The 24,885-nt window shown below is 39.0% G+C and overlaps 2 protein-coding genes across 9 annotated transcripts in view; both read left to right on the forward strand.

Moving 5' to 3' along the window:
* Window positions 1-576: 576 nt before the first annotated feature.
* Window positions 577-22,215, forward strand: LOC112462064 (diacylglycerol kinase theta). 8 transcript variants are annotated; one of them, XM_025027605.1, is made up of 18 exons: window positions 577-1,451; window positions 10,126-10,205; window positions 10,753-10,855; window positions 10,963-11,183; window positions 11,460-11,631; window positions 13,727-13,870; window positions 15,342-15,464; window positions 15,554-15,688; window positions 15,789-15,906; window positions 16,090-16,277; window positions 16,386-16,598; window positions 16,684-16,818; window positions 17,035-17,209; window positions 17,317-17,651; window positions 17,724-18,051; window positions 18,143-18,302; window positions 18,400-18,507; window positions 19,761-22,215. In XM_025027605.1, the coding sequence occupies exons 1-18, from the start codon at window positions 1,316-1,318 to the stop codon at window positions 19,872-19,874; spliced, it is 2,988 nt and encodes a 995-aa protein (XP_024883373.1). In that variant the 5' UTR covers window positions 577-1,315; the 3' UTR covers window positions 19,875-22,215. The 8 variants fall into 8 exon arrangements, with proteins under 8 accessions (XP_024883373.1, XP_024883376.1, XP_024883372.1 ...); XM_025027608.1 differs by having other exon boundaries at window positions 579-1,451; window positions 15,342-15,473; window positions 19,146-19,854; XM_025027604.1 differs by having other exon boundaries at window positions 580-1,451; window positions 15,342-15,473.
* A 1,552-nt stretch (window positions 22,216-23,767) lies between these two features.
* The window catches only part of LOC112462051 (ribosome production factor 2 homolog), a 1,824-nt gene continuing 706 nt past the window's right edge, over window positions 23,768-24,885 (forward strand). Inside the window, exons 1-3 of the mRNA XM_025027582.1 lie at window positions 23,768-23,920; window positions 24,072-24,204; window positions 24,315-24,754. Of these exons, the coding sequence (XP_024883350.1) occupies window positions 23,898-23,920; window positions 24,072-24,204; window positions 24,315-24,754 (596 nt within the window). The 5' untranslated portion in view covers window positions 23,768-23,897. The remainder of the gene's footprint in view (window positions 23,921-24,071; window positions 24,205-24,314; window positions 24,755-24,885) is intronic.

The following is a 24,885-nucleotide window of genomic DNA, read 5'->3' on the forward strand; positions in this document are numbered from 1 at the left end:
GCGCGTGGAGAGAGGCGAGCTCGTGCTTGTCGCGTGAGCGACGTATCGGCGCCGCGCCGTCGTCGTTGTTCGAGGCGACGTAGAGCGTCGCGGACGCTCGGCTCTCGGTTCACGATGATATTATTGAAACACAAGTCTCGGGCGAGAGAGAGGGAGGGAGGAGAGACCGATCGGAAATAGACGGCGAGAGGTTGCATTTGCGAGGGACCGAGAAACGACGGGGAGAGATATACGCGCGCTCCACTTCCGTCGCCATCGACAGTGCTGGAGAACGAGGAACGAGGCCTCCGTCCTTCGTCCCCGTTTGAAACGTTCATTTCGGACCCGCGCTCCGTTCTCCACTGCTTCGTATCTCTCGAGTCGCGGAGCATTCGCTCCCCTGCACGTGGAGTAAATCCGTCGATCGCGCGACTCGGAATCCGCGGAATTCGCGGGAAGGGAGAACGCGCTCGAACATGGGAACGATCCGTCGAGGGTAAATCGGAAAAACGGGGGTGAGAGAGAGAGAGAGAGAGAGAGTGGAGCGCGCCCTCGAGGCTACGGGCTCGGAAGAGGGCGGTTCGCATCTCGCTCGCTCGCTCGGCTCGGCCCCCATATGACGCCCCACTTAGGCCGCTAGGGCAGCGCATCCGCCACTGGCCGGTGGCGGTGACGAAAAGGGGCTGATGTCAGTGCGGCCACACGGCGGCGTACGCTCGGATCAGCAGTGGCAGTGGCAGCAGCGGCAGAGGCAGCGGCAGAGGCGACTCGTCGGATGCGCGTACGCGACATCGCACGCATCGTATCGCGAGCGCGAGCGAGGCGAGGGCGAGGGCGAGCGAGACCGAGACTCCCGGCGACGACGAGTACGAGGGCAGCGTCAGTGGCAGCAGCGACGACGACGGTGATGCACGGCGGCGGCCGCGAGATCGGAGTAGTGGCGCGCGGTGGTGGCGTGGTGGCGCGTTATTACGGCGACGACGAGGACGACGCATCTGGCGCGCGCGATCGTGGCTGCCGACGCGTCGGTCGTTCCGTGGCGCGGCTCGTGGAATAATGCGTGTTAGGCGCGACGACGACGTTACGACGAGGCGCCGTACGACTCGTACGAGACGACGACGGTACGACGGTGCGTGTGGGCCAGCGTGCGGCCAGCGACGACGCGTACTACTACTACTCCTACCATCACCGCAGCAACGCAGTTATGTACGCGTACGGTTCCGAGATCACGTAGTGTCGGGCGTGTACGTATGTTGTCATCATCGTCGCGCGGCGCGCCCTGCGTAGCTTCACGGTGAAAATCTGGCGTGAACGGTTCCGCGGTGGAACGGGGAATATGGCGTCGGTCTCGGCCGAGACTCCAGCCAGCCATGGGCACAGCTTCAGTAAGAAAACCTTTCACAAGCCGACGTACTGCCATAGCTGCACGGACATGCTCTGGGGCCTCATACAGCAGGGGTACATCTGCGAAGGTAAGATCACGCTAAAGGTTACTGTCACTGTACGTCAATCAGAAGTCAGAACCGTTGACAGATCGCCGAGAAAGAGGGAAGCGCTCGTTACGTTTCTCCGGGAGACGAAAGAGCGCTTCCCTCTTTCCCCCCCGCGAGCGCCACGAACAATTGCAATTTACGATACGATCTATATATATTCTCATGTACGTAAATGACAAAAATGTACGGTGAGAAAAGGAAAAGGGAGAGAGAATGACGATGAGCTCCTCCAGATATATCCCCACGGGGAGAGAGTATACGTATCTCCCGATCTTGCCCACGCCGGAGGATGCGCACGAGCTTTCCGAGAGGAGCGAGCGTACGAAGTCGCGCCTCGAGTTAATATACTTGCGCAATCCCGGAGACTCTCCGTCTTTCCATATCCGTCTCTACGGGATTAGAGATGGGGCTTCGCGTCCCCGCGATTCGTCCGGTCGATCAGTCGCGACCCCGCGGCCTGTCGGAAGAAAAAAAAAACAAAAGAAAGCAAACAGTCCTCTCGCGAGGTTGTCGGGGGTCTTTAAAATTTCAAGCGGGCGCTCTCGACGAGACCGCGAAGTCGATCGATAGAGTCGACCGCGCGCTCGGTAACGGGTAACGGCTCGGTAACTCTCATTCCTAGGATTCTCCCCGCGAGGTGTGGGTCGCGATTCCCACTGATCCCGATCGACCGATATCAATACCGGATGAACGGAAGGTGGTTGGGTCCGTCGGTTCAATCGGGTCAGGGTGTCGCGTTCCGAGTGCCCCCGTCGAGTCTCGGGCATTTTAGCGCCAGCCAGCCGCGCGCGAATCGGTGCAACAGCACGAGGGAGACGGAAAGGAACGGAGTAATCCGTCAAGAAAAACAGAGAGAGAGAGGCCAGAAAAAGTGGGAGGGAGAGGGGGGGAGAGAGAGAGAGAGAGGGAGAGAGGAGGAAATACAGGGAGGGGGGGAGGCGACGGCATACGCAGAGGGCGCGAGCGCGAGCGCGCGCCCACCTTTTCACGAGCATTGATCGCGAGGGGTGGGGTAGTACGGCTGAAAGACCATGGATAAGGTTGCCGAAGTGGAAGGGGTTGGAAGGGGCGCGCGGGCGCTCGGTGGTGGCGGCGGCGGCGGCAAAGAGGGTTGTCTCGAGGTGGTCGGGGGGGGGGAGGGAGAGGGGGCAAGCGTGAGAGCTCGCTGACGGGTAAAGAGGCGTAAAGGACCTTCGTTGTAACGCGAGCGGAACGGAGCCGTGTGCCCGTGCTCTCGCACTCTTTCAAATACGTCGGAATGTTCGATCAGGAGAGTCCGCCTCACTCCTCCAGAGCGCCACGCGCGTTTGGCAGCGGATCCCCCGATTGTTTTCGAGCTCCTTTCATCGAGAAGTAAACTCGATGGCGCGGGGACGTGTATATAGATATTGGCGCTTGGTATATGTTTAACATCTGAAAGGAAAGGCGTTGTAGGCAGTAAAAACGTTCGTTAGGAACCTACGGTCATTAAACAGGTCGTTAAAGACGCAAAGCAAGCCATTAGGGAGCCACTGTAAAGATAGGCAACTTTAAGCCCGTTGGACGTGGTTCGAACAAAAAGGTTCCCGAAGTTGTCGCTGTTTTATATTCAGAAAACATTACATTGGACTATACCATTATAATGTCCGGAAGCGAATATGTTGTTTTTATTTATGATATTGTACGTTTTTTTAAATTAAATTACGCGAATGAAACTTTAGATTTTTCATTATTAATCGTTTTAAAAAGTTTTTAGATGTAAACAATATAAGGGGGCGAAGATATGAGATGTCAGCTTCACGGTTTCGTAACACGAAAATTGATGATAACTTTTCTATTTTAATCAGGATTCTAAGAAAATCAGATTTCTGAAAAGAAGCTTCTTGATTTATGAAAAGTTTTAAAATTTATTAAAAGAGAGATACCATAGTCATTTATTTCATACAATGTATTATATACTTGGAAAAGTGTGAAGTTGGCACATCTTCGGACTAAGTACTGTTTTTTGCATTCAATCGTCCGAAGTTTTTTTAAGACATATCGGGAGCTCCATAATTGTTTGGTGAGAGAACTCTATCAATTATATAGAATTCCTAGAAATGGGATGCTAACTTCACAAAGGGTGAAGATAAAGGCGTTATATTTCTAAAGCCATTGTTAAACCTTGCTACACAATGTATTGATCGCTTTACCGTCGGCTGCTTTAAATAAAGTTGTTTTTATGTCTGCAAATTATACTTAGCATTGTCAGTTTAAATTCAATCCGTGATATAAAATCCTAATAGCTGTTTACAAACTCGTTTGAGACAATCCGATTTTTCGTGCTTATTTTTTACTTGAAATTTATTATTTTTTTGAGTGTTAACTGTATTATTGCACGATATATTTATTTATATTTAACACGTATGATATTTGAGATACATCTTTGATGAAAAATGCTAGTTTTTTTATTTCTCACAATCTATGATTAATACACATTTAATGATCACGATAATTAGAACGGTAACAATCATCTTGTAATTAAATCGATCGGTCTTAAAGATCAATTTTTCAATATTTTTCTATTGTAAAATAAAATTGCACAAAAATGTACAAATAATCTAAAACCACACCATTTATAAAATTTAGATAATAAATTATTTATGGTTGCAATGCATCCATTTACAATGCTACCGTATGTAAAAAGGTTCCAGTTTTCATACGCAGAACGAGAGATAAAGGTCTCAGTTGACACATCCGTTAGCGTATACGCGTCACATATGCATGACATCCCGATTCGCGTAACAAATCATTTGTAACAATGTTATATAACGGTAGTGAACATTAAAACCTGTGCAGTATGATATTAAAAATGAGAATAGCGCCTAACAATAACTTTTTATGTCGATTTAAAAACAAATTGTAATGTATATAAGGTGAAGTAATCTTTTGCTTATGACCACCTTTTTTTTTAAATAACGCATAACATAATAATGATAAATAAGTAATACAATTGTAATTCGAAAAAGACGTTTATCTTCCTAAATCTTCTAATCTCGATGCAACAATCGCACATACGATGCGATATTAATTTTTTCAGTATCTCGATTGTGTATTGGTTAATCTTCAACTATTACGTTTGGATAGCAACTACAGTAGGAATATGAATTATACATATATTTGATTTCAATAATAAGTAATATTGTGTTTCACACTCGGTTTCAGATTAACGAATTAAAATGCTGCAATTATATTCCTCGTGAATCTTTCTTTTTAAGACACATATCCGCGGGAACTGTAAACATGCACATATATGAGATTATGTAAAAAACTTGGAAACCAAGATTAAAGAGAGGACATGTATTATACTACTCACGCGAAATAAACATTGAAAGAAATATGAATGTCTTTGAATAACTGAATAACAGTATCACGATCATGATTCTTTAAGTATATTTTGAAAATAACCCATATATTGAGTTTATCACACACATTATATCTGGCATGATGAGCAAATAGCAGCAATTTTTATTTAGTTCATTCATTCTGCCTTCCCAGCAATTTGTATATTTTCCACAGCATCTTGGCTCATGAATGGAGCCCTAAGTGACACATGAATTTATTTTATTATATTTATTTTATCTGCGTAATCGTTAATCAGATACAAGCTCAAAACATTATTAAAGCAGAAAACTAGCCTTCGAATCATTCATAATTTATTCGAAATTGAGAAAAAAATGAAATAAGTCATATATTTATTATTTATATACTTAAATATATATTGAATTTACGAATAATTTTCTTGAATTATTGTGTAAACGACATTTGCTTATGAAAAATTAGAGATATTAATTTCATTTTGCGTACACTTTGTCCAGGGAAACAAAAGAGAATAGAATAAGCTGCTCGAAAAACTGATTGAATTTAGGTGTACAAAAAGTAAGTTTGCGAGAGAGATGCACTGATCATCAACTTATAATCAATCAATCTAGAAGACGATGCTACACACTTAAGAAGCCACAATCTTAGCTAATATTGATATCATTCAGCTTCCCCCTCGCAAGATCTTCCAACAGTTTAACTGCTTGATGTTCTTCGTTAATAATGCGTATAGATATTGCGTTTACCAGATAGATTAACAGCATATTCTGTCATACGTTTTCTTATGTGTACCGTACAAGAGAGCAGTGTACCCTTTTTATTTTACTATTTTCGGGTAATGTTTCTCTAAACAATGATAATTGATTGCGCGGCGAGTAAAAGCGCTGTTTGTAAAATCGTCCATTAAAGATATCATATGTATCGTGGCATCACAACGATATCACATATATTGAATGCATGAAAATCTAAAGTGTCGCATTACATTGCAGTTTCATCGCATCGCTTTAGATGTATGTGTTTATTCTGCGGAAATATCTCATACGGGAGAAACGTAATATATCTGCGATACATATTAATTAACGCGCACATACATTTTCTGTCAATCGGGTTTTATATGTTCTTTCCTCTGTATAAGTAAAAGAACTGCGTATAGAAGGGAACGCAGTCGCGTAGACGATCAATATTATAATAGATAAGACTGCTATATAGGAATACAGTCGGAGACCCGATCGCCGACATTGATACAGAAAACGTTTAGATTCGAGGGACAATCGCGACGGCATTCTCTCGCGCAGCATCGAAAGCAGCAGATTCTTCAAAAGCACGACAATCTTAGGCCAAGGCAATTTTGGTTAACTTATCACGCTGTTACTGATCGATCGGGATCGTTATAAATAGGACGACCACCTGCTCCGAAAGCTAATCGAGTAATAAAAGCATGCAGAGAGTCCCAAAGTGATCACCTAATACTGTATATTGAAAACCGATACCCGCCGTACTCGAGATTATTATATGATTACCGAGGAATTAATGGAATGTAAGGGGATTTCTCTTTTCTCTCTCTTTTTTTCCAGGAACGCACGATTTAACGCATGTGTCCGCGTTTGTGCTGTTTTTTTCAGTCTAATTTTTCAGCAATTCTCGAACTCGATGTAGACGAGATCAACATCGATAGAGACTTCCGACAAGTAGATTTTTTTTCTCTTCTCGCGCGTTCAGAGTAAAAGCTTGTTCCTAAGGAGAAAGAAAAAGGTCTCGAAATATAGCTAAGGCAACAAATAGATTCCAGATCTGGAAACTCAAACACACAGCAATCTTTCGGAGAGTCTCAGAAAGATCTTTCTAAATCACGATATATATCGCATTGATTTCCTTTCTTTTCTCTATTATCTCCAAAGAATTATTTCTCATCTTATTTATTCTTTCAACGCTTCAGCTTTGTCGCTCATGATTGTATATTCGAGTAGCCGAATGGTGGCTTGCATTGGTTGATGAACGTTGATATAAACATAGTAAAATTCACGGTTGAGTATGCATGTATACATAAATTAAAGGCCTATCAGGATAGATTTGCATAACTGCTCGCACAGCGACCATGTCACGTGTATAACTGCAAGTGCGTCAAAGAATGCCGGAATTCGGATCAAGATTTAACACGTTGAAAATGCCTGGAACAGATCTTAAACGTTGCAAGTGCCTGGAACAGATCTTAGGAAGTTACCTGAAGTTATAGGACCCTGACAGAAGTAAAGGTTTGAACACAATATAAAGGTACGGGCAATAGGAACAGGGAATAAGCCAGGCGACAGAAATAACTCCATTTCAACTTATAATAAAACTGAAAAACTGTGATTAATCAGATACAGGCAATAGAGAACAAAAATCCAATGCGTCGGAAATTCTGTTTCTATATTCCATTCCGTATTTTATATTCCACAATGCGTTGATACGCAGTTTTTGGTAAGTTAGTAGTAACGCATCTTTTCGCGCCAGTTTACAACGACGCGACGGTGCTAATCGGCGCATGACAGTAAGACTCGTAAGTAAATCTCAGTCAGGGATAAATTTAAGCGAGCTTCCCTGTAGGGCAAGGATTGTCTCAAATCACTAAGCTGAATTTCATTACTAAGCTGCATTGAAAGGGCCGATCGATTTGGGACATCATTTGTAAATGTCATCGTTTTTACCTTCTTCCTCCCTTTTTAACTTCTCTTTGGTCTATGCGCGTTGATTCTTGAAATAAATGACAACAGTTACGTTAAGGCTCAGTCACAATGAGAAAAATAAGGAATAAGATAAAGGAATAAGGAATAAGGCAAGTTGCATCTCACTTTAATGTACGTGTACTAAAGTGAGATGCGACATTCCTTTATTCCTTATTCCTTTATCTTATTCCTTATTTTTCTCATTGTGACTGAGCCCTTACACCAGTATTATTACCTTTGCTCTTTACTTGTATCACGCTACATTTTAATAATGCCGTTATTGTTTCGTCTGTGATTGCCTGCAAACACCTATTCTATTTTGTTGATTACTAAATAAAGTTACAGTTAATTTATACAATTCAGTTCTTGATTTATGAAATTCACTGAAATTCAGTTCCAACTTATTGTTAGTGATTTGAGACAAGCTGCATAGAAAGGGCTGATCGATTTAAAAACCGCATATGATATATTAAGTTGTTCCAAAAGTTTTTTTTGCTTTTTTTTTTTTTTTACTAGAAATTAATGCAAAATTTTTAATTTATAATGGATTGAAGTATATGTGGACCATTCTACTCTACCACCTTCCTTCATCTGTCATAAAAGCCTCATGTTATTTTTAAAAAATGTTTTTAGTTTTTAATTTACTGAAAAAATACTGATCGAGATAAATGTTAATGTCATTTAAAGAGCCACATTTTTTATGACAAAAGAATTTTTTAAAGAAAGGTGCAAGTAGTAGTCAAAATGGGCGAAGTGTAAGGAGTATAAGGAGGATGAAATAGAACATTCCAAAATTAAACGCTAGCAGCTTGTTGGGAACCAAAGAGAATCAAATCTCTCTGCTGGTTCTTTATCTTTCAGAACGCACAAAAAAAGATCGAGACACTTTTTTGAGCGAACAAACGTAACTGTTGGAAAGTTAAAAGATAGACGAACATCAAAATATCAATAAAGAGCCGACCGAGAAATATTAATAAAGATCGACCGAGCTACATGTCTGCTCTCCCGTTGCTAATAAAGTCGGACGCATAAAACAGGAAATGAACTTTGGGACAACCTAATACATTGTATGAGGATTTAAAATTGGCCCAGAAGCATTTAATCGTAATTAAGATTTACTTAGGAGTTGGTCTTGCCGTCATGCGTCGTCTGGCGCAAAAAGATGTTGCTACTTTTATTAAAGTACTGTAACCCTTTAAGCGTTGCAAAATCTCGGAACAGATCTTAAATATTGTAAATGCCTGAAACATATCTTAATCATTGCCATTCATTGCAAATATCTGGAATAGACCTTTGCAAATGCCTGAAACAAATCTTAACCATTGCAAAATCCCGGAATAGACTTTAAACGTTGCAAATGCCTACTGGAATAGACCTTAATCATGATAAATGTCCGGAATGGATCTTAAACGTTGCAAATGTCTCAAACGGATCTTAAACATTGCAAATGCCTAGAACGGATTTTAAATGTTGCCTGGAACGTTCGTTAAACGTGAACGTTTCTCGAGTTCTAGCGCGTCGTATATCTTTTACGATTCGCTAACGGAAGACACCGTTGAAAAGACACGAGCAAAAGAGGCACAAGTAAACGGACGCGGATCCTCTTTTTCTACGGCGATGACGAGTACCTCTTCTTTTCGATTTGAGCTGCCCACTCGGCGAGTTAAAGTTAACTCGGCATTCGTGGAACGACGGTCGATCGTCGATGGCGGCTGATGGCGCCTTCTTAACGAAGCGGATGCACAGTACTATTTCGGGCCGCACCTGCGCGCCGATGCGACAAATTTCCCACATCTTGCCTGATTAGCGTCGGCAAGAGCAGCGCGATAGAAGGCGCGATCATTACCGCTCGCGCGCGCGACAGGGGAACGTGCGACACCCGTCACCTTGTATCGGAGTGGATGACGGATACGCGGATGACGCTGTCTCCGACTCCGTCACCTCGGCCGACCCTGAAATATATCAATTCACCGGAGAAATTGCCGAAGCGATTCTTCACTTTCAGCGCGCGACTCTACTCCGGGGGCCACTCCGCCGGAATAACACGGCGCTCACGATATTGACCCTAAAATTTGCAATCGATAATATTAACAGACTCGTAGTATCAACTTCACTGAATCTATGTTATATTTTAGAAGCGCGTGTTATCTTCAGTTATAATATCAACTTCACGGAATCTATGTTATATTTTCGAAGCGCGTGTTATCTTCTTCTAGAAAACATTTAGGAGAACAAAGAGAACGCCGCAAGGCGTTAACAGACCTGATGATTTTCTAAACAAGTATATGTATATAAATTTTTTTTTGGTTTCTGCAGAAGTTTGGTAGACCGCCGCTCACATATTTGCCGTTCGGTAGAGGCGTTAAATAACGCCAGCCGCGTATGATTCTCGATGTTTTTTACTTACACCGCGAAAGGTCAGAAGATCTTGTTATAAATTACGACATGAGCGGCTCGTATTGATTTATGCTAAAGTGTACACCGCTTAGCCGGTAACGCTCTTCGATTTAACGCAATTAATCTCGCGCGAATTTTCCCCCCTCCTCTCTCTCTCCCCGCGAATTTCCAAAAAGTTCTCTCTTTCTCATTTTTTCTTCCTCTCGTTGCAGTGTGTAACTTCGTGGTGCACGACCGCTGTCTCAAGGCCGTCGTCTCTCCCTGCTCCAGCATCGCGGCAAGCCTGATTAAGGTAAGACAACGGGAGAAGATCCGTCTCCACGCCGCGCGAGGATTATAACCGCCTGTGCATAAATATAACGCCTATACTTAGAATATAGGAAAGCAACCTTCCCAGGTACATCGTAAAATAAACTGAACGTTGCGATAAAATAATTTACGTGGATTATAGTTGAGAGAAAAGAGACTGAACGGGAACGTCGAGAAGTTACTCGCTTGTTGCCGCGCGTTTACGTGTCCGAACTTCTTGATGGGACCCTCCCTTGGGACCCTTCACTATTAAATATTAAAGAATGTTTCGACCAATACCTTTGAGTTAAACAACATGTTGTTACTATTAACTACTATGCGTGTCAAAAAATTTATTATTTTAACACCGTTAGTTTTTAGTTAGATTAACATTATTTTAATTAAATTAGCGACATATTGGAGTAGGAGCGGTGGCGACCTGTAGGAATGGTTAAAAATGATTGAAATTGAGTGTAATTTGACGCTATGAATTTAACAGTGTTAATACAAAATGTAAGATTAACAGCGTTTCTTTATTGTACGTGTTGCAGAACCCGGTTGCACACTGTTGGTCCGAACAAGTACATCGCAAAAGGAAATTCTGCAACGTCTGTCGGAAACGATTGGATGATAATCTATGCATACACTGTGAAAGTAAGCCTTCTATCCATAGATAACAGATATACGAGATATCTCGATATAGGGCGTTTAGCATATTTGGGTTTCTGCGAAATGTTAATCGCGCTCTACGTTTCCCGTAGTATGCGAGTACTTCGTGCACGTAGAATGCCAAGACTTCGCGGTGGCAGACTGCAAGGAGAATGTCACATACATACCTGGGAAGGATCTGTCAGCAGTGAGGCACACTCATCATTGGCGGGAAGGCAATCTTCCGAGCAGCTCGAAATGTGCCGTATGCAAGAAGAGTTGTTTTACTGCCGAGTGCCTTGCCGGGTTTCGTTGCGAGTGGTGTGGCATGACGGTAAAAGAAAGATTCATTATTATCGCCGTTAGATCGCCTTTAACTTTTTTTTTGGGCGATTATTTATTCTGTTCCGTCAGCGGAATTAGAATTAGAATTAAATATTATGTTGCATTGCTGATACTTATGTTAGTCATTTCAAGTCAAATGTGATACATAATGCTCTTACGAATAGAGAAAGAAAGCATATATTTCGTTAGCACGATTAAAGCTTCCCTTTCCCCTCGTCTCCTAGTTAAAATAGTGTTTAATGACAAATTTGATTTCGTCTCTCAGTCGCACGCGTATTGTTACAAGAATATTCCCCAAGAATGCACCTTTGGTAACTTGGAACCAATATACCTGCCGCCACATGCAGTTAGTATTCCGCGTACCGAAGTTCCCATGGAAGCCATCATTGGAGTAGAAGTGCGTCGTAAAGAAGTGCTGGCGCGTGAGTATTCTTTCCGTAAGTGTCTGCCGTGTTAATTACAATGTGCGTGTTAACAGGTAATTAGAATAATAGAATGAGGAATTGCGCTTTGTCACGTGCCGCAAAGCACTTCAATATTTTTTTAATCAATCCCGCCAGGAATAAAATTTGAATGTTAAAGCAATTCTCTTATAACGGAAAAAGAAGAGTGAGATTAAGGCGAGATACAGAGATTTTAATAAAATTGAATAATTTAGCTATTTAGAGATGTCAATGCTGTAAATTAAACTGTATCTGTAATCGATAAAACACATGCCCGCGTTGATAATTACTAATGCACATGGTTGTCTATAAATATATAGCATAACTATATAATTTTGTGTGTATATGTAATCGCGGTAGACATAATCACTTTTGGATTACGAGATCCTACGTGTCTCTAAACAAGTGATATCGATATATTAAGCTCAGATAACAAATAATGGCAAAAATATGACGTTGAGAGTTTTTGCTTGAGCTGCTCCGTTTATATAATTGGACATTGTATAAATTATCGCGTTTCCCATTGTGTGCACTGTGAATTTCATTGTTGATTAGCGCTTTATGAAGTTTTTTCAATCCATCATTCAGCATTTCCGTATTACCTATTGACACAATTAATTATTTTCACACTGTCTCTCATATACCTATGTATGAGATTTTCTATTTTTACTATGCATAGCACATGTACATGTATGCAAATATGCACTGATGATTGGTAGCAAAAGATATCGTATACTATGTAAAGTTTGAAAAAAAAAGAATGTATAATATATCTTAAAAAGTATTCCTTATACATTAGTAGAGAGGTACTTGTAAAAAATATAAGTAATTTTTTGGAACATAAACTTTTTGCATGATATTATTTTAGCATTCACTCACGCGTGTATAAAACCGTCGGTTTTGTAAACATATACATGTTCTTCCTTCTTTTCAGAGCATGCAACGTTGACTTTCTTCGATATGAATCGAGAAAGACCCTATCTATATTTTAAAAGATTATTATTGCCTTAAATTTTCATTGTTCCGTTGTATCATAAATTGATTGAAAAACTACGTCTATGTCGAATATTATCGGTAGTCAGATTTTTGTAGTCAATTTGATATTTTTAATATGTCATATAAAATATATATATGTATCTATATATTTGCTACTTGCAGTTTCTTACACTCTCAGCTTTCCATACATTTCTGCAATACGATTTTTTTTAAAAGAAGTTATTAAATTATAAACATTGATTTTTTTTATAGAGAGAAAGGGAATTGAGTTAATAATGTGAAAAAATATTACGAGATATTTTTATGGTTTACAGCAATAATCTTTACATAGCAAATGTGTGCTAGATGCAGGGATTAGAAATGAATTTATGAATTATAGAAAGTGTGACTGCTGTACAATCATCATAATACATTCATGATTCAATCATTTATCATCAAATATGCCACCTGAGAATTTGTCGTGAGTCTCGTATCGTCAATTGCGAAGTAGGTGAAGATTTCCAAAATGTTTGTTTCTTATCGTGCCAGGGGTTTAGGATCATGAGGAACGCACTATGTGAAAATTAAACTATACAAATAAAATTTTTTGTGATTTATAATCACACAAACCTTCTTAAGCAACGTTAAAAGCTACGTTTGTTATATATATTTTAATTACATATTTTGTTTACAAAATATATTTGTAAACTATGGCTTTTGTGGCTGGTTGCTCTTATTATAATTGCTACTTTTAATGTGCTTTTAAATAGGCATAATATATTTTAATAGATACAGCACCTATTTCATAGAGCTTCGTAATTAGATAGTATAATTAGAATTGGCGTTTACAAACTAAAAGCTAAAAGTAATAACATTTTATTTTTATAATCATAAGCCTTAGGTGTGTCATTAATTGTTCGATGTCAAAGAAAACAAGTCTTTGTATATAATTAAGCAAACTTACAATTAACGGACAGAGAAAAAAAGAAAGAGAGGGAGAGTAAACACAAGTCACAATAGAGTATTACGAACTACTTAAACAGAGATAAAATTTATAGATTTGAAATTGTGATAACCGTTAAAATATTCGGTCTATCTTTGCTTCTATGTGAAGATAACATCGGAGAGCAATTCGATTTCGCTGAGAGTGAACAAAACGGGGCTGCAGGCCGCCTAGCCGAAGCTTTGAGGCGTCTTTCGCTAGTTTTGCCACGTAGCTGCCATGGAAATTGTCATGCTTCCCCTCCTTATGTTCGAGGTATCTAGAATATTATCATCGTCAGACATTCATCTGTGTGAATGTACTCAATTCTAAGATGTACTTATCGTACACGAGACTGAGAGTAACTTGAAATACGCTGTAGTGATCGTTATTGTTATTATCTCTACATGTAACTACTTATTCGACATTTGCAGCTAGAATTGAGAAAGCGCTGTATTAAAAGACAATCATATTTATTTATATATTTATATTTTTTTTTATTTTGCATAACAGCGATGCGAATATTTAGCTTGCTTCTGTCATACTTTTCGACATTACCGAGTGACACTTTTTACTGCCTTTTACACATTAATATGTGTGTACATAAACACAAATACAAACTTCATATATAAACGCAATATATAAACGCAATAAGAAAAATAAAATATAACACTCGAATCACATTTACTACGTCTATATTTAAGTCATTATGCAGAGAAATAAATACATTTTATTAAAGTACAGTTGAGCTAATTTTCTGATAGACAATTTCTCATAAAATTATTTTTCTCTCTTATATGAAATTCTTTGACTCAAACAAATGTGAATATTAGCAAAGTAATACTATTCACGTGAAATTAATTTAAAAAATAGGAAACGATGATATATTTTTCAAAATAGATTTGTTTAAATTGCATTATCTATAATATCTGTAATAAACTGTCACACGACATGCATTTACATAAATATCATAGTGCACCAACCTTTTTTTTTATAGATGTTATTTTGTTACTGTTTACGTTTTAGCATGTATGTATGTCTCGCTTCAGTGCATGCACTGTCATTCAGCCCACTGGATGCTATGAGATTCCATGACGCTTATCACTCTACTATGCAGTGAAATGAAGTTCAAGAATACTACTGACTAATTCTTCCTATCGTGTCTGTGTTCTACAAACCCATCGTAAATAATCGATGGTAAGAGATGTAATTTATTCTTGAATGATAAACAGAGTCGTTACAACGCTCTTTGTGTTTATAAAATGTTCTGAAATTTATTCATTATATATTTTCCTTAGAGTACTTTCCTAAAGTATCTGTTTCATGCAAATCTTTCTCGAATATTTGTATATAATGGTGGTTACACGCCACTGCTTCCACAATTAATTTCCACAATTAAGAGAAAATTAATAAATTATAAATAAATTATATGGTAATTTAATGATAAAAGTGTTGCTTACAGGATAATGTTTTACGTTGCATTAAATTTTATTGCTTTATGATATAAAATATTTTATAACGCTTTTCAAGAGAGACACCATTAATGTTATCTGAGTAAAAAAAATGAAACATTTTCTCAATTTGAATGCGGAAGAAGATGTATTATACATACATATACAGATATTTTATGTTTCATTTAGGTATTTATTGTATTCCATATTAATAATATTCTATTACATTTAGGTATTTTTGTATTCTGTTAATAATATACTAACATTCGAAGTGTGATCTTTTTTTGTGTTAATAGCGCGGAGCATATCAGAAGAATTTGGTAGCGATCCAAGGTATCGTGACAATGGAGAACCGACACAGGGTGCAGCGCATGGCCGTGATCCGCGTTCTCCTAAAGAGAAAGAAGACAAAGAAAGAGGTGACGAAGGTATTTCAATATAACTTCCGAATAATAGTTTCCAGATTTTCTTTATTTTAATCGGTGACTTTGATATTATTCTCATACAGAGATGATTAAGGTGTACGATGGCAACAATTCCTTGAGGCGGAGAATATTTCGAGTAATTTCGGTACCTAGGCAGGCTACGATAGAGCAGTTTCTCACATCGGCACTGCGTGCATTTCACATCACGAAAGATCCTAGTATGTGCATACGGACCATTTTATTTAACATAATAAATATGGATCTTGTTCGATAAATTGACTAATTGAACTAATAAACTCTTTTTTCGGGAAAATTCAGGCAACTTTTACTTAACTGACCTGTATGCTGAGGAGGAAACTGAGTTATGTGACTCAACGCCTGTTTTAAATTTAAATCGCAAAGAAGGCAAACGTCCGGCTGTGTTCTTGCGATTTAGGTAAGTTTACACTACACTTATCTAATACAAGAAAATATGTAGAATATTTTATTTTTGTACAATTTTTAATATAACAAAATGCGGTGAAAGACGAATAATATATTAGAAGTTGTACGATATCTGTATTAAAAGTAAATAAAAAAAAAAATTTCTTCATACAACGTAATTACAATATAATTTCAGAGATAACGACAGCGGAGAAGTACGAGTTTATCCCGGCAGATTGCAGGTATCAGAGTCATTCTGTATAGTACCTGTCACCGAAGCAACAACCGTCGCAGACTTAATAAACGAGGCACTGGAAAAGTTTGGCTTACAAAATTTTAACTGTGATGACTTTAGGTGCAGTGAAATTCTTTTAGACCGTGGTGGTACGTTTCGAGTTTTTGTTCAACTTGACGTTTGCAATTTAATCGAATATTCTTTAAAATTCCGTTTTGTGCGTCGTACGAAAAATATAAAAGTTTTATTTCTATTAGTAACGGAAAGAGTTTGTTCCTGGGATGAAAGACCCTGGGATATCATTAAAAAGCTGGGAAAAGATTCTATTAGACAAATGGAACTGATGCGGTTTTATCTACAACTAAAGCAAGATCCCCATGGACCTAATTTGGCTTTATTCGTGGGCAACCTACCACAAAATCTTTCTGAAAGAAGTTACGAAAACATGTTAACAGAATTTTTAGGAAAAGGTTGGTGATTTAATGAAAAAATTAACTATAATTTACAGAATTATAAAAATATCTATTTATATATATAATTCTTTGGATTTTGTAGAAAATAGGTTTTCATCAATTGGCCCAATTTATTACGAATATGGTTCAGTGGTTATCATATATGAAGATCAGGATACAGCGGTTAGAGCACTATACACGTTGCGAGAGACAAAATGTGAAGACAAACTTCTTTTAGGTATTTTTATTATGTATATATATATATATATATATATTTTTTTTTTTTTTTAATTATATTTTTATGTATCAGACGCGAGAAAGTATAATATCGATCAATATCAAAATAGATATTCATTGACATGGTACCAGTTACTTGCATGCTTTTTTTATTTAGCTTTTTAGTTGTAATAAGATATATATTGAAATATTCTCTCATCTTTTCTTTTTTTACAAGTAATGATTTTACCGAGTATCGAGCCAAGTATGATACCAACGGGCGTTCAACCGCTGCTCGTGTTTGTAAATGTAAAATCTGGTGGTTGCCAAGGACTCCAGCTAATTACTAGTTTTCGTAAACTATTAAATCCTTATCAAGTGTTCGATCTTGATAATGGCGGACCCCTCCCCGGGTAAGTAGATCATAATGCTTTAAATAATATCATATTTATTACAGTCCGAAGCACATATGATATAATTTTACGCAAGTTAGTAAGTAAGTGCTTTCTTTGTGTTGCAGACTTTACGTTTTCCGTCACATAAAGGACTACAAAATATTAGTTTGTGGTGGTGATGGAACGATAGGTTGGGTATTACAATGTTTAGATAATGTTGGTCAGGATAGCCAATGTTCTTCTCCCGCTTGCGCTATTGTACCTTTGGGAACGGGAAACGACCTTGCTCGCGTACTATGTTGGGGTTCAGGCTACACGGGTGACGAAGATCCACTAAACTTGTTGCGAGACGTTATCGATGCGGAAGAAATAATATTGGATAGGTGGACCGTAGTTTTTCATCCAGATGAGAAGGAAACAACTCAAGTAGTTTGTAACGCTGCAGGTAAGAGAGGCGCAGGTAATAAGTTTCTTAATAACTCCGCAAACCAGTAATTTAAATAGGAGAATTCTAATGGCGAAAATGTTACAGCCTCTCAGCAAGTAGCATCGCGCCATTTGCATATTACAGGCTCTGGTACAACTAGCGAAGACAATACGCAAATATACGTAATGAATAATTATTTTGGCATTGGCATCGATGCAGATTTGTGTCTGGACTTTCATAACGCGAGAGAGGAAAATCCTAACAAGTTCAAAAGCAGATTACGAAATAAAGGCGTGTATGTAACGATGGGTTTGCGTAAAATGGTCAGGCGTAAACCGTGCAAAGATTTACATAAAGAAATTCGATTAGAAGTAGACGGCAAATTGGTCGAGTTACCACAAGTGGAAGGAATAATAATTCTGAACATTTTAAGGTAACTATAGACTATAGAGAATGCATGTCGTTATAAAATAGGAAGGATGTTTTATATGTTATTTTAAACGGTGCTTTTCTTTCTCGTCTAGTTGGGGTTCTGGTGCTAATCCTTGGGGACCAGATACCAAAGAAGATCAATTTTATACACCAAATCATTGGGATGGCATGTTGGAAGTTGTCGGGGTCACAGGCGTTATGCATCTTGGACAAATACAGTCGGGTTTACGTACGGCTATGAGGATAGCGCAGGTAAATTATAAAATTAATCAATAATACAGATGCTCCCTGTCTTTCCTTCCTGATGCGACATATATAAATTTATTCGTCATTGCATTTCGGTCGATAGGGCGGGCACATAAAAATTCACTTAAACTCAGACATACCTGTACAAGTAGACGGTGAACCGTGGGTTCAGAGTCCGGGAGACATCGTGGTCTTGAAATCAGCACTCAAGGTAATACTTTGACGTAAGAGCTCTTACAAAACTCCCCCATAATTCCACAAAAATAACGGACAGAATCGTAACGTACAATATATCATTTACTACACACGATAACGTGATATCTCGATATTAGTGCAGTGATATATTTCTATTCAAATATGTCATTGGACTCGTGAAAATGTCAACAAATTAATAAACGGTGATACGAGTCAGGCGCGGTACGTGGTGCGTAAGTAAAGAAATTAGTAGTTAATTAAGTTGAAATATATGTATATGTACATTATATACATTGTAATTCGTTACTTCTGTAACTATTAATTTCTTTACTTGCGCACCACGTACCGCGCCTGACTCGTATCGCCGTTTATTAATTTGTTGATATATATTTCTATGTTCTTGAAACGTAATAAACTAGATTCCTTTGCTGTTCGAGTTTAAGTAGAATAATGGGGCGTATATTCTTGTGGCACGTAAAAAACTTCTTAACAGGCGCATTCCTATTTATTAGTTTGTAGCACTTTTCGTTCTATATTACAATACTCTACGTATTCACCGTAAAAGCGTAACCTGATTGCTGATACCTATCAGCGCATGCTTTCCTCCCCTAATTGCACTCTACTAATATCTCCTTGTTCCTTTGTTCACTTCAGGCTACCATGTTGAAGAAAAGTAAGATCAAGCGTCGCAATACCGAACCGTCGATTCTACCTGCTAATGGGGAGGGGGGCAAGAGCACGGACGAGTAATCCAACTATACCACAACTTACAACTGCTCGATCGTTTAAACGTATCTCGTAAGATGCGCCGACATCACAGCCTAGACTCCTCGACGCGCATAAGCGAAACGCACGCGCGAGAGGGGAGTCTCGGGGTGATAAACGTGCCGTCTAAAAACGATTCCATCTATACGGAAAGAAAAAAAGGAAAGGAAACTTCCCCCGATCCCTCTGTTGATGCATGTTAAAACCGATATCAACTTCCGTGATACCTTTCTCGATGCCTCGATATCCAATGCAGCTAGCTCGAGCTTGTAATGTGTGGATTAGACGCATTATATTATCGGATAGTAGTGTTAGCTTTACAAAACGTTTTCTTCTCTACCTTCTTTTTCCACCGTATATAAGTTAACCATGAGTTTGTAATTTCCATTTTTTTCTATTTCTACTTCTACTTTTATACACTACTTCTACTTTGTCAGCGGTATTGACTGACAATTTTTATATCGATTGCTCCTTTGTGCGCTCCCTGATCCTGTCCCTTCCTAGGCTACGATGCTGAAGAAGACTAAGGGTAAAATGAAGCGGCGTAACACGGAATCCAGCATGCAGTTGGCGCTTCAGGCTGCACCATCGAGCGATCCGGACGAAGATATCTTCTGAGTGAACAAACATTATGTGAAAGTGATCGAACACGTTGACGCGGTAGACGCAGGGCACGTAGCCACGTTATAGAGAACTTGATCGACTAGCGTACGTAACAAAAAAACAAAATCGGCCTCGAAATCGTCCGACGGCGTTCGCGCTGTACGAACTTAACATAAGTACTTACAACTTACAACGCGAAGAAAAAAAAAACACTCGTGGAAGCAGGAGGGGACGGATAGATAAGGTTTTCAGATACACGGACACACATATAATACAGCATAAAGATCCATTATCGACTCAATGATTCTTAATGTTTGTTCTTACATTAATAGAAAATGAAACTAGATCTCATTTTTAAATGTTAAATAATTCTAGCACCATACGTAGCTCTTATCGATCGATATTTTTTTAGTAAAATTATAATAGATTTTAACACAGTAACACACGTTACCACACATACACGTACATTAACCAGCAGTAACGAAAGGAAAAGTTGGACACGCTTACGCGTGCTTACGACTACGTTGTTTTCCATTTACGTTTCAAGCTTGGTAATCGGGGACGAGGGAAGGAGATCGTAGTGCATATTACGTTTCGTATGGTATTCTACCGATCTATTGCAGTATTACGATACGAAACGTGTGTATCGCATGATATAGAAACACAGACCGTCAGTTGTTAATAATATATTATATATATATATACATATATATATATATATAAAGAATATTTATGATTAAATATTAATATATTTACATAATATTGTATTAGTATTACGGTATTAAGTTGTGATAATTGTTATGTATGTCTGACTGCTGGGCAGTCTGGAATTCGCTGAGAACCAGTGGCAGTCAGTTTTTTTCTAGGATACGGTTAAGAAGAAGGTAAAAAAAAAAGAAGAAAATTAATGTAAACTTTCGTAAACGATAAGACCGCATTGCGGGCTAAGCGCTTTGCCGATCCGTCTCCGCGGCGAGGAATGTAATGGCGCGATCCCATGGTACACGGAACGTATGTGTAATGCGGAATTGTGACGGAACGAAGTCCGTCCGCGGACATTCCGCTGCCGAAATGTGTTTTCTTAACGTCCCATGAAGCGGAACTCGCGGAAGCGCAATTGGCGCATGTCTCTCAGTCACAAGATTCCTTCCCACAGATTCCTTCATTATGTATATCTATCGGAACAGTGTATATATATTATTGACACGCACACATACTGCGCTTTCGCGTTTTCCTCTACATGGAACAATTGGAAAATACATTTTAGCGGAGCGCAATTGGCGGAATATCTGCGAAATACGAAACTTATGCGAATCGGTATCACACACATCATGAATTCCATTCACCCGTCAATGGAATTCATGAATGTGACGGGTGAATGTCAGCCTATGAAACTGTCAACAATTGCTAACGTTCAACAATATAAATTCTGAAAAATTGTTTGTCATTTGCGGGTTATTGTATATAAATTGAAACAAAGTTGGTGTGTGCTTAAAAAGCAGGAATTACGCCGTAAAAAATTGTAAAGTTATGCTCATTATATATAATCGCGAAAAGAAATAAAAATAAAAAATAACGAAACTATTGGATGCGATCTATATATTTAGCATGGAAAAAATATTATTATAAGGGGCAAGTGAGAATCTTGTGAAGAAAATGCTGGCCCCGAAGATAGGGAAATATATGCGGATTATAATTTTAGAATGGCACCTCAATTATTTGAAGCATTATTAACATTGGTCGAACTAGTCATTGTTAAACATGATTGTACGTTGTTCGCGAACCTATTTCACTTTGCACTCGGCTCCAGATTGTAGTTCCGTACAATCATCGCGGATAAAATATAAACTTGTGGATATAGAAATTGGCGGAACGTACGTAAAAAAAAAACGGTCGAACTAATTACGAGCGTTCCGTATCATGGGATCGCGCCAAAAGCGAACGAAAGGAATCGCGTTACACAAAATGTCAAGAGAGTCGGATTGGCAATGTACTGACACCACCTCACTGGCTCTGACAGGCTCCTGTAAACGACGAAAGCTCGGTGATGCCGCACACATTCCACTGTAACACGAAGCGGCGGAAAGGGGTGGAAACGCGAAGAGATATATGTATATTTATAAACCATGCCAAAAAAGGAAAGACGAGGGAGAGACGGAGGGCAATTGGGGCGTTCGTGACGGGCGACGAACCACGGGGACAGATCTGTTCTTCTTCGAGAGAGATGCTTTAAACAAACGGACTGTTTTCTCGAGCTTCCAAGGTCCTCGATCCTTGGTGTACCGGCGCGCACGAGTCATCGAGTGCTATCATTGATCACCGAGCGATCGCCGAGACGAGTAACGACAAAAAAAAATAAGAGAAAATACCTTTTACCTGATGTCGCTCTCGGACACACACGGACGCACATACGTTCACGTTGGATCTTCGCTGGCATCGGTGCGATTTGGAGGAAGAGCAAAGAAAAAGAAAGAGAGAAAAGTGAAAAAGACAAGACAACTTCGGTGCCAAAACAATTGTACATAATATATTATAAAAGTAGGGACTATACATATAAGACGGATTCGCCAGTTAATCGCGATGGCATTTAATGCGCCGGACGTGAGAGAAAGTAGTGCGGGGGGGGGTGGGAGCGGGAGGGGGCGGGGGTTCTTAACGTTAAGAGTATTCTTCGGGAAAAAGGGGTGGGGGGAGGGAAAAGGGGACTCTTTTGAATTACGTACACATTGCGTTGTTTCGTGTAAACGTTTAACAAAACAAGACAAACAAACAAAAAATGAAAAAGCGGGGGGAAACAGCGCGTACCTTTGATACGTGGGAGAGGTGACCGTGGGAGGACCGATAGGACTTTCTTAGTACGCTTTTAGTACGCGCTGTGTGAAACTTAGTTAATTATCTAACTAGACCTCTCTTGTGGCTGTCTTCGATTATGAAAAATGACTATAAAAAAAAAAAGAAAAAAAGAAAAGATGAAACTTAAATCCACTGGCAACCAAATTTGAGCGGAGGCCATCATGCCCGGATGATTGAACGGGCCTCCGGGTGTCACAACCTGCCAATGATGTAAATCGCGGCTCGATTATTCACGTTATATCCGGTGTAGCGACGTGGATAATCACATCGGCGGCAGATTGGAGAAAAAATAAAACATTTGTTAATTTGACCAAACTATAGTATATTTGCTGTTGCTATAAAAAATAGAGAAACAATAAGCTATGAACAATCTACGTATAATAAATCAATGTATGTGCTACAAGCTGGATAGTGCTTTATTCTGAATCCCTGCGTTAAGTTTACCTCCTACTTTCCCCTACGACTTTCACCCGACTTTACAATTTCCTTCTTGGGCGACTTTGATTAAATTCTGATTAACTTTAGTCGCTTGCAATAACATTTTGTTAAAATGAACGGAATTATTAATTTTTCGTTGTTTGACACATGAGAAGAGAGATGATTAGTTTTGTTCCCTGCAAATCGTATAGCTCGAATTTTGGTGCGAGCAATTCTGCCAGTTGAATATTTAATTTAACAGTCGATTCGGAGTTCAGCCGAAGTTGCCCTTCCCTGGTGCTTCTTATTTTTTAAATTTATGAAAAATTCTGAAAAAATGTCAACTTTTTCAGTTATTTTCAGAAATAGTTAAATGAGAATTTTCGGAATATTTCAATATATTACACGCTCCTTAAATACTCTTTTATTATAGATAATTTCATTTCTTATGAAAAAACGCGAAAATCTTCTGCAAATAGAGAAGATGAGTTAGAATAATTACGAAGAACAAATAAAACATTCATACTGTTTAGTATTTACATCCTTGAATCACCTTAGATAATTTTTATAAAAGTGGTGTAAACCGGAGCATCTTTTTTTCTCGAATACGTCACTGACGTCACGCGCATCGCGCATGTGCAAAAGACCGATTCCGGATCTGGCGATGGCGTACATACACGTGCAGTCGAGTGATATATAGGTTATTCGTTCGCTGAAGAATATTAAATTGTGATTTTAATTTAGAGCGTATCAATTTATTGTTTCGTCATGCCTGCTGTAGACAGAATCACGTAAGTCATTTATTGTCACGTATCTCGGTGCATTTACGTAATTAAATTCATTAACGCCGTAATTACGCATTCAAAGTAATATACATTGTATACAGAGTTATATGAGTAGATACCATTATGCATCATAATTTTATCTAATATACTTTTGTAGAAAGCCAACTACACATAGGGGCAAGAAAGCTATATTGAAGAAGGAGCCCAAGTTGGTGGAAAATGGCAAGGAAGCTTTATGCCTCAGGGGTAAACACACGTCGCAGATTGTCACTGATTTTATGAAGGATTTGGTAAGCAAACATGCAATAACTTTCATTGATGTCGCTCCAACTTGTTGTGCCAATTCTCTGAAAATCTCGACAGAGTTTTTAAATTACAAATCAATTATATTATCTTCCAGTACGATCTGAAGAAACCCAATGCGCAAATGATGAAACAGAAAAATGACATACTGCCATTTGAAGATATTACACCCATTGAAAAATTCGCGCTCAAGTACAACGCGTCCCTCTTCATGATGGCTTTGCACAATAAGAAACGCCCGCACAATCTTGTGATGGGTCGAATGTACGAGCACACGTTATTGGACATGATAGAATTTGGCGTAGAGAATTATAAAGGATTGAAGGACTTCAAAGTTGAGAAGATCACCTCGGGAATAAAGCCACTGTTGATCTTTAACGGTGAATTTTTTGAGAGTAATCACGAATACGTCAGGATCAAAAACTTGCTTGTCGACATGTTCCTGAGGGAAGAGGTTCAAAAGATCAGATTGCAGGGTCTTGAACATGTTTTGAGTTTCACAGCTGTCGAGAATAAAATACTTTTGCGTAGTTACAGGTGAGATGGAAATGGAAGTAAATATTTATTTAAAAAAATTTTTTTACTGACTCCTTAAAGATACCAATAATGTAATGTGTCATGTAAAAATGAATATTGCAATAGCGTGAATACGTAAAAAAAAAAATGAG

The sequence above is a fragment of the Temnothorax curvispinosus genome, unplaced genomic scaffold (genome assembly GCF_003070985.1).
Source record: "Temnothorax curvispinosus isolate PA1 unplaced genomic scaffold, ASM307098v1 QBEX01011959.1, whole genome shotgun sequence".
Classification (NCBI taxonomy): domain Eukaryota; kingdom Metazoa; phylum Arthropoda; class Insecta; order Hymenoptera; family Formicidae; genus Temnothorax; species Temnothorax curvispinosus.

Excerpts from the sequence above, each read along its gene's own strand:
- LOC112462064 (XM_025027604.1), top strand. The coding sequence starts at position 1,316 with ATGGCGTCGGTCTCGGCCGAGACTCCAGCCAGCCATGGGCACAGCTTC. Across the intron at positions 15,474-15,553 it reads CAAAGAAAGAGGTGACGAAG|AGATGATTAAGGTGTACGAT; the intron begins GTATTTCAATAT and ends ATTCTCATACAG. Across the intron at positions 17,652-17,723 it reads TGCAGGTAAGAGAGGCGCAG|CCTCTCAGCAAGTAGCATCG; the intron begins GTAATAAGTTTC and ends AAAATGTTACAG.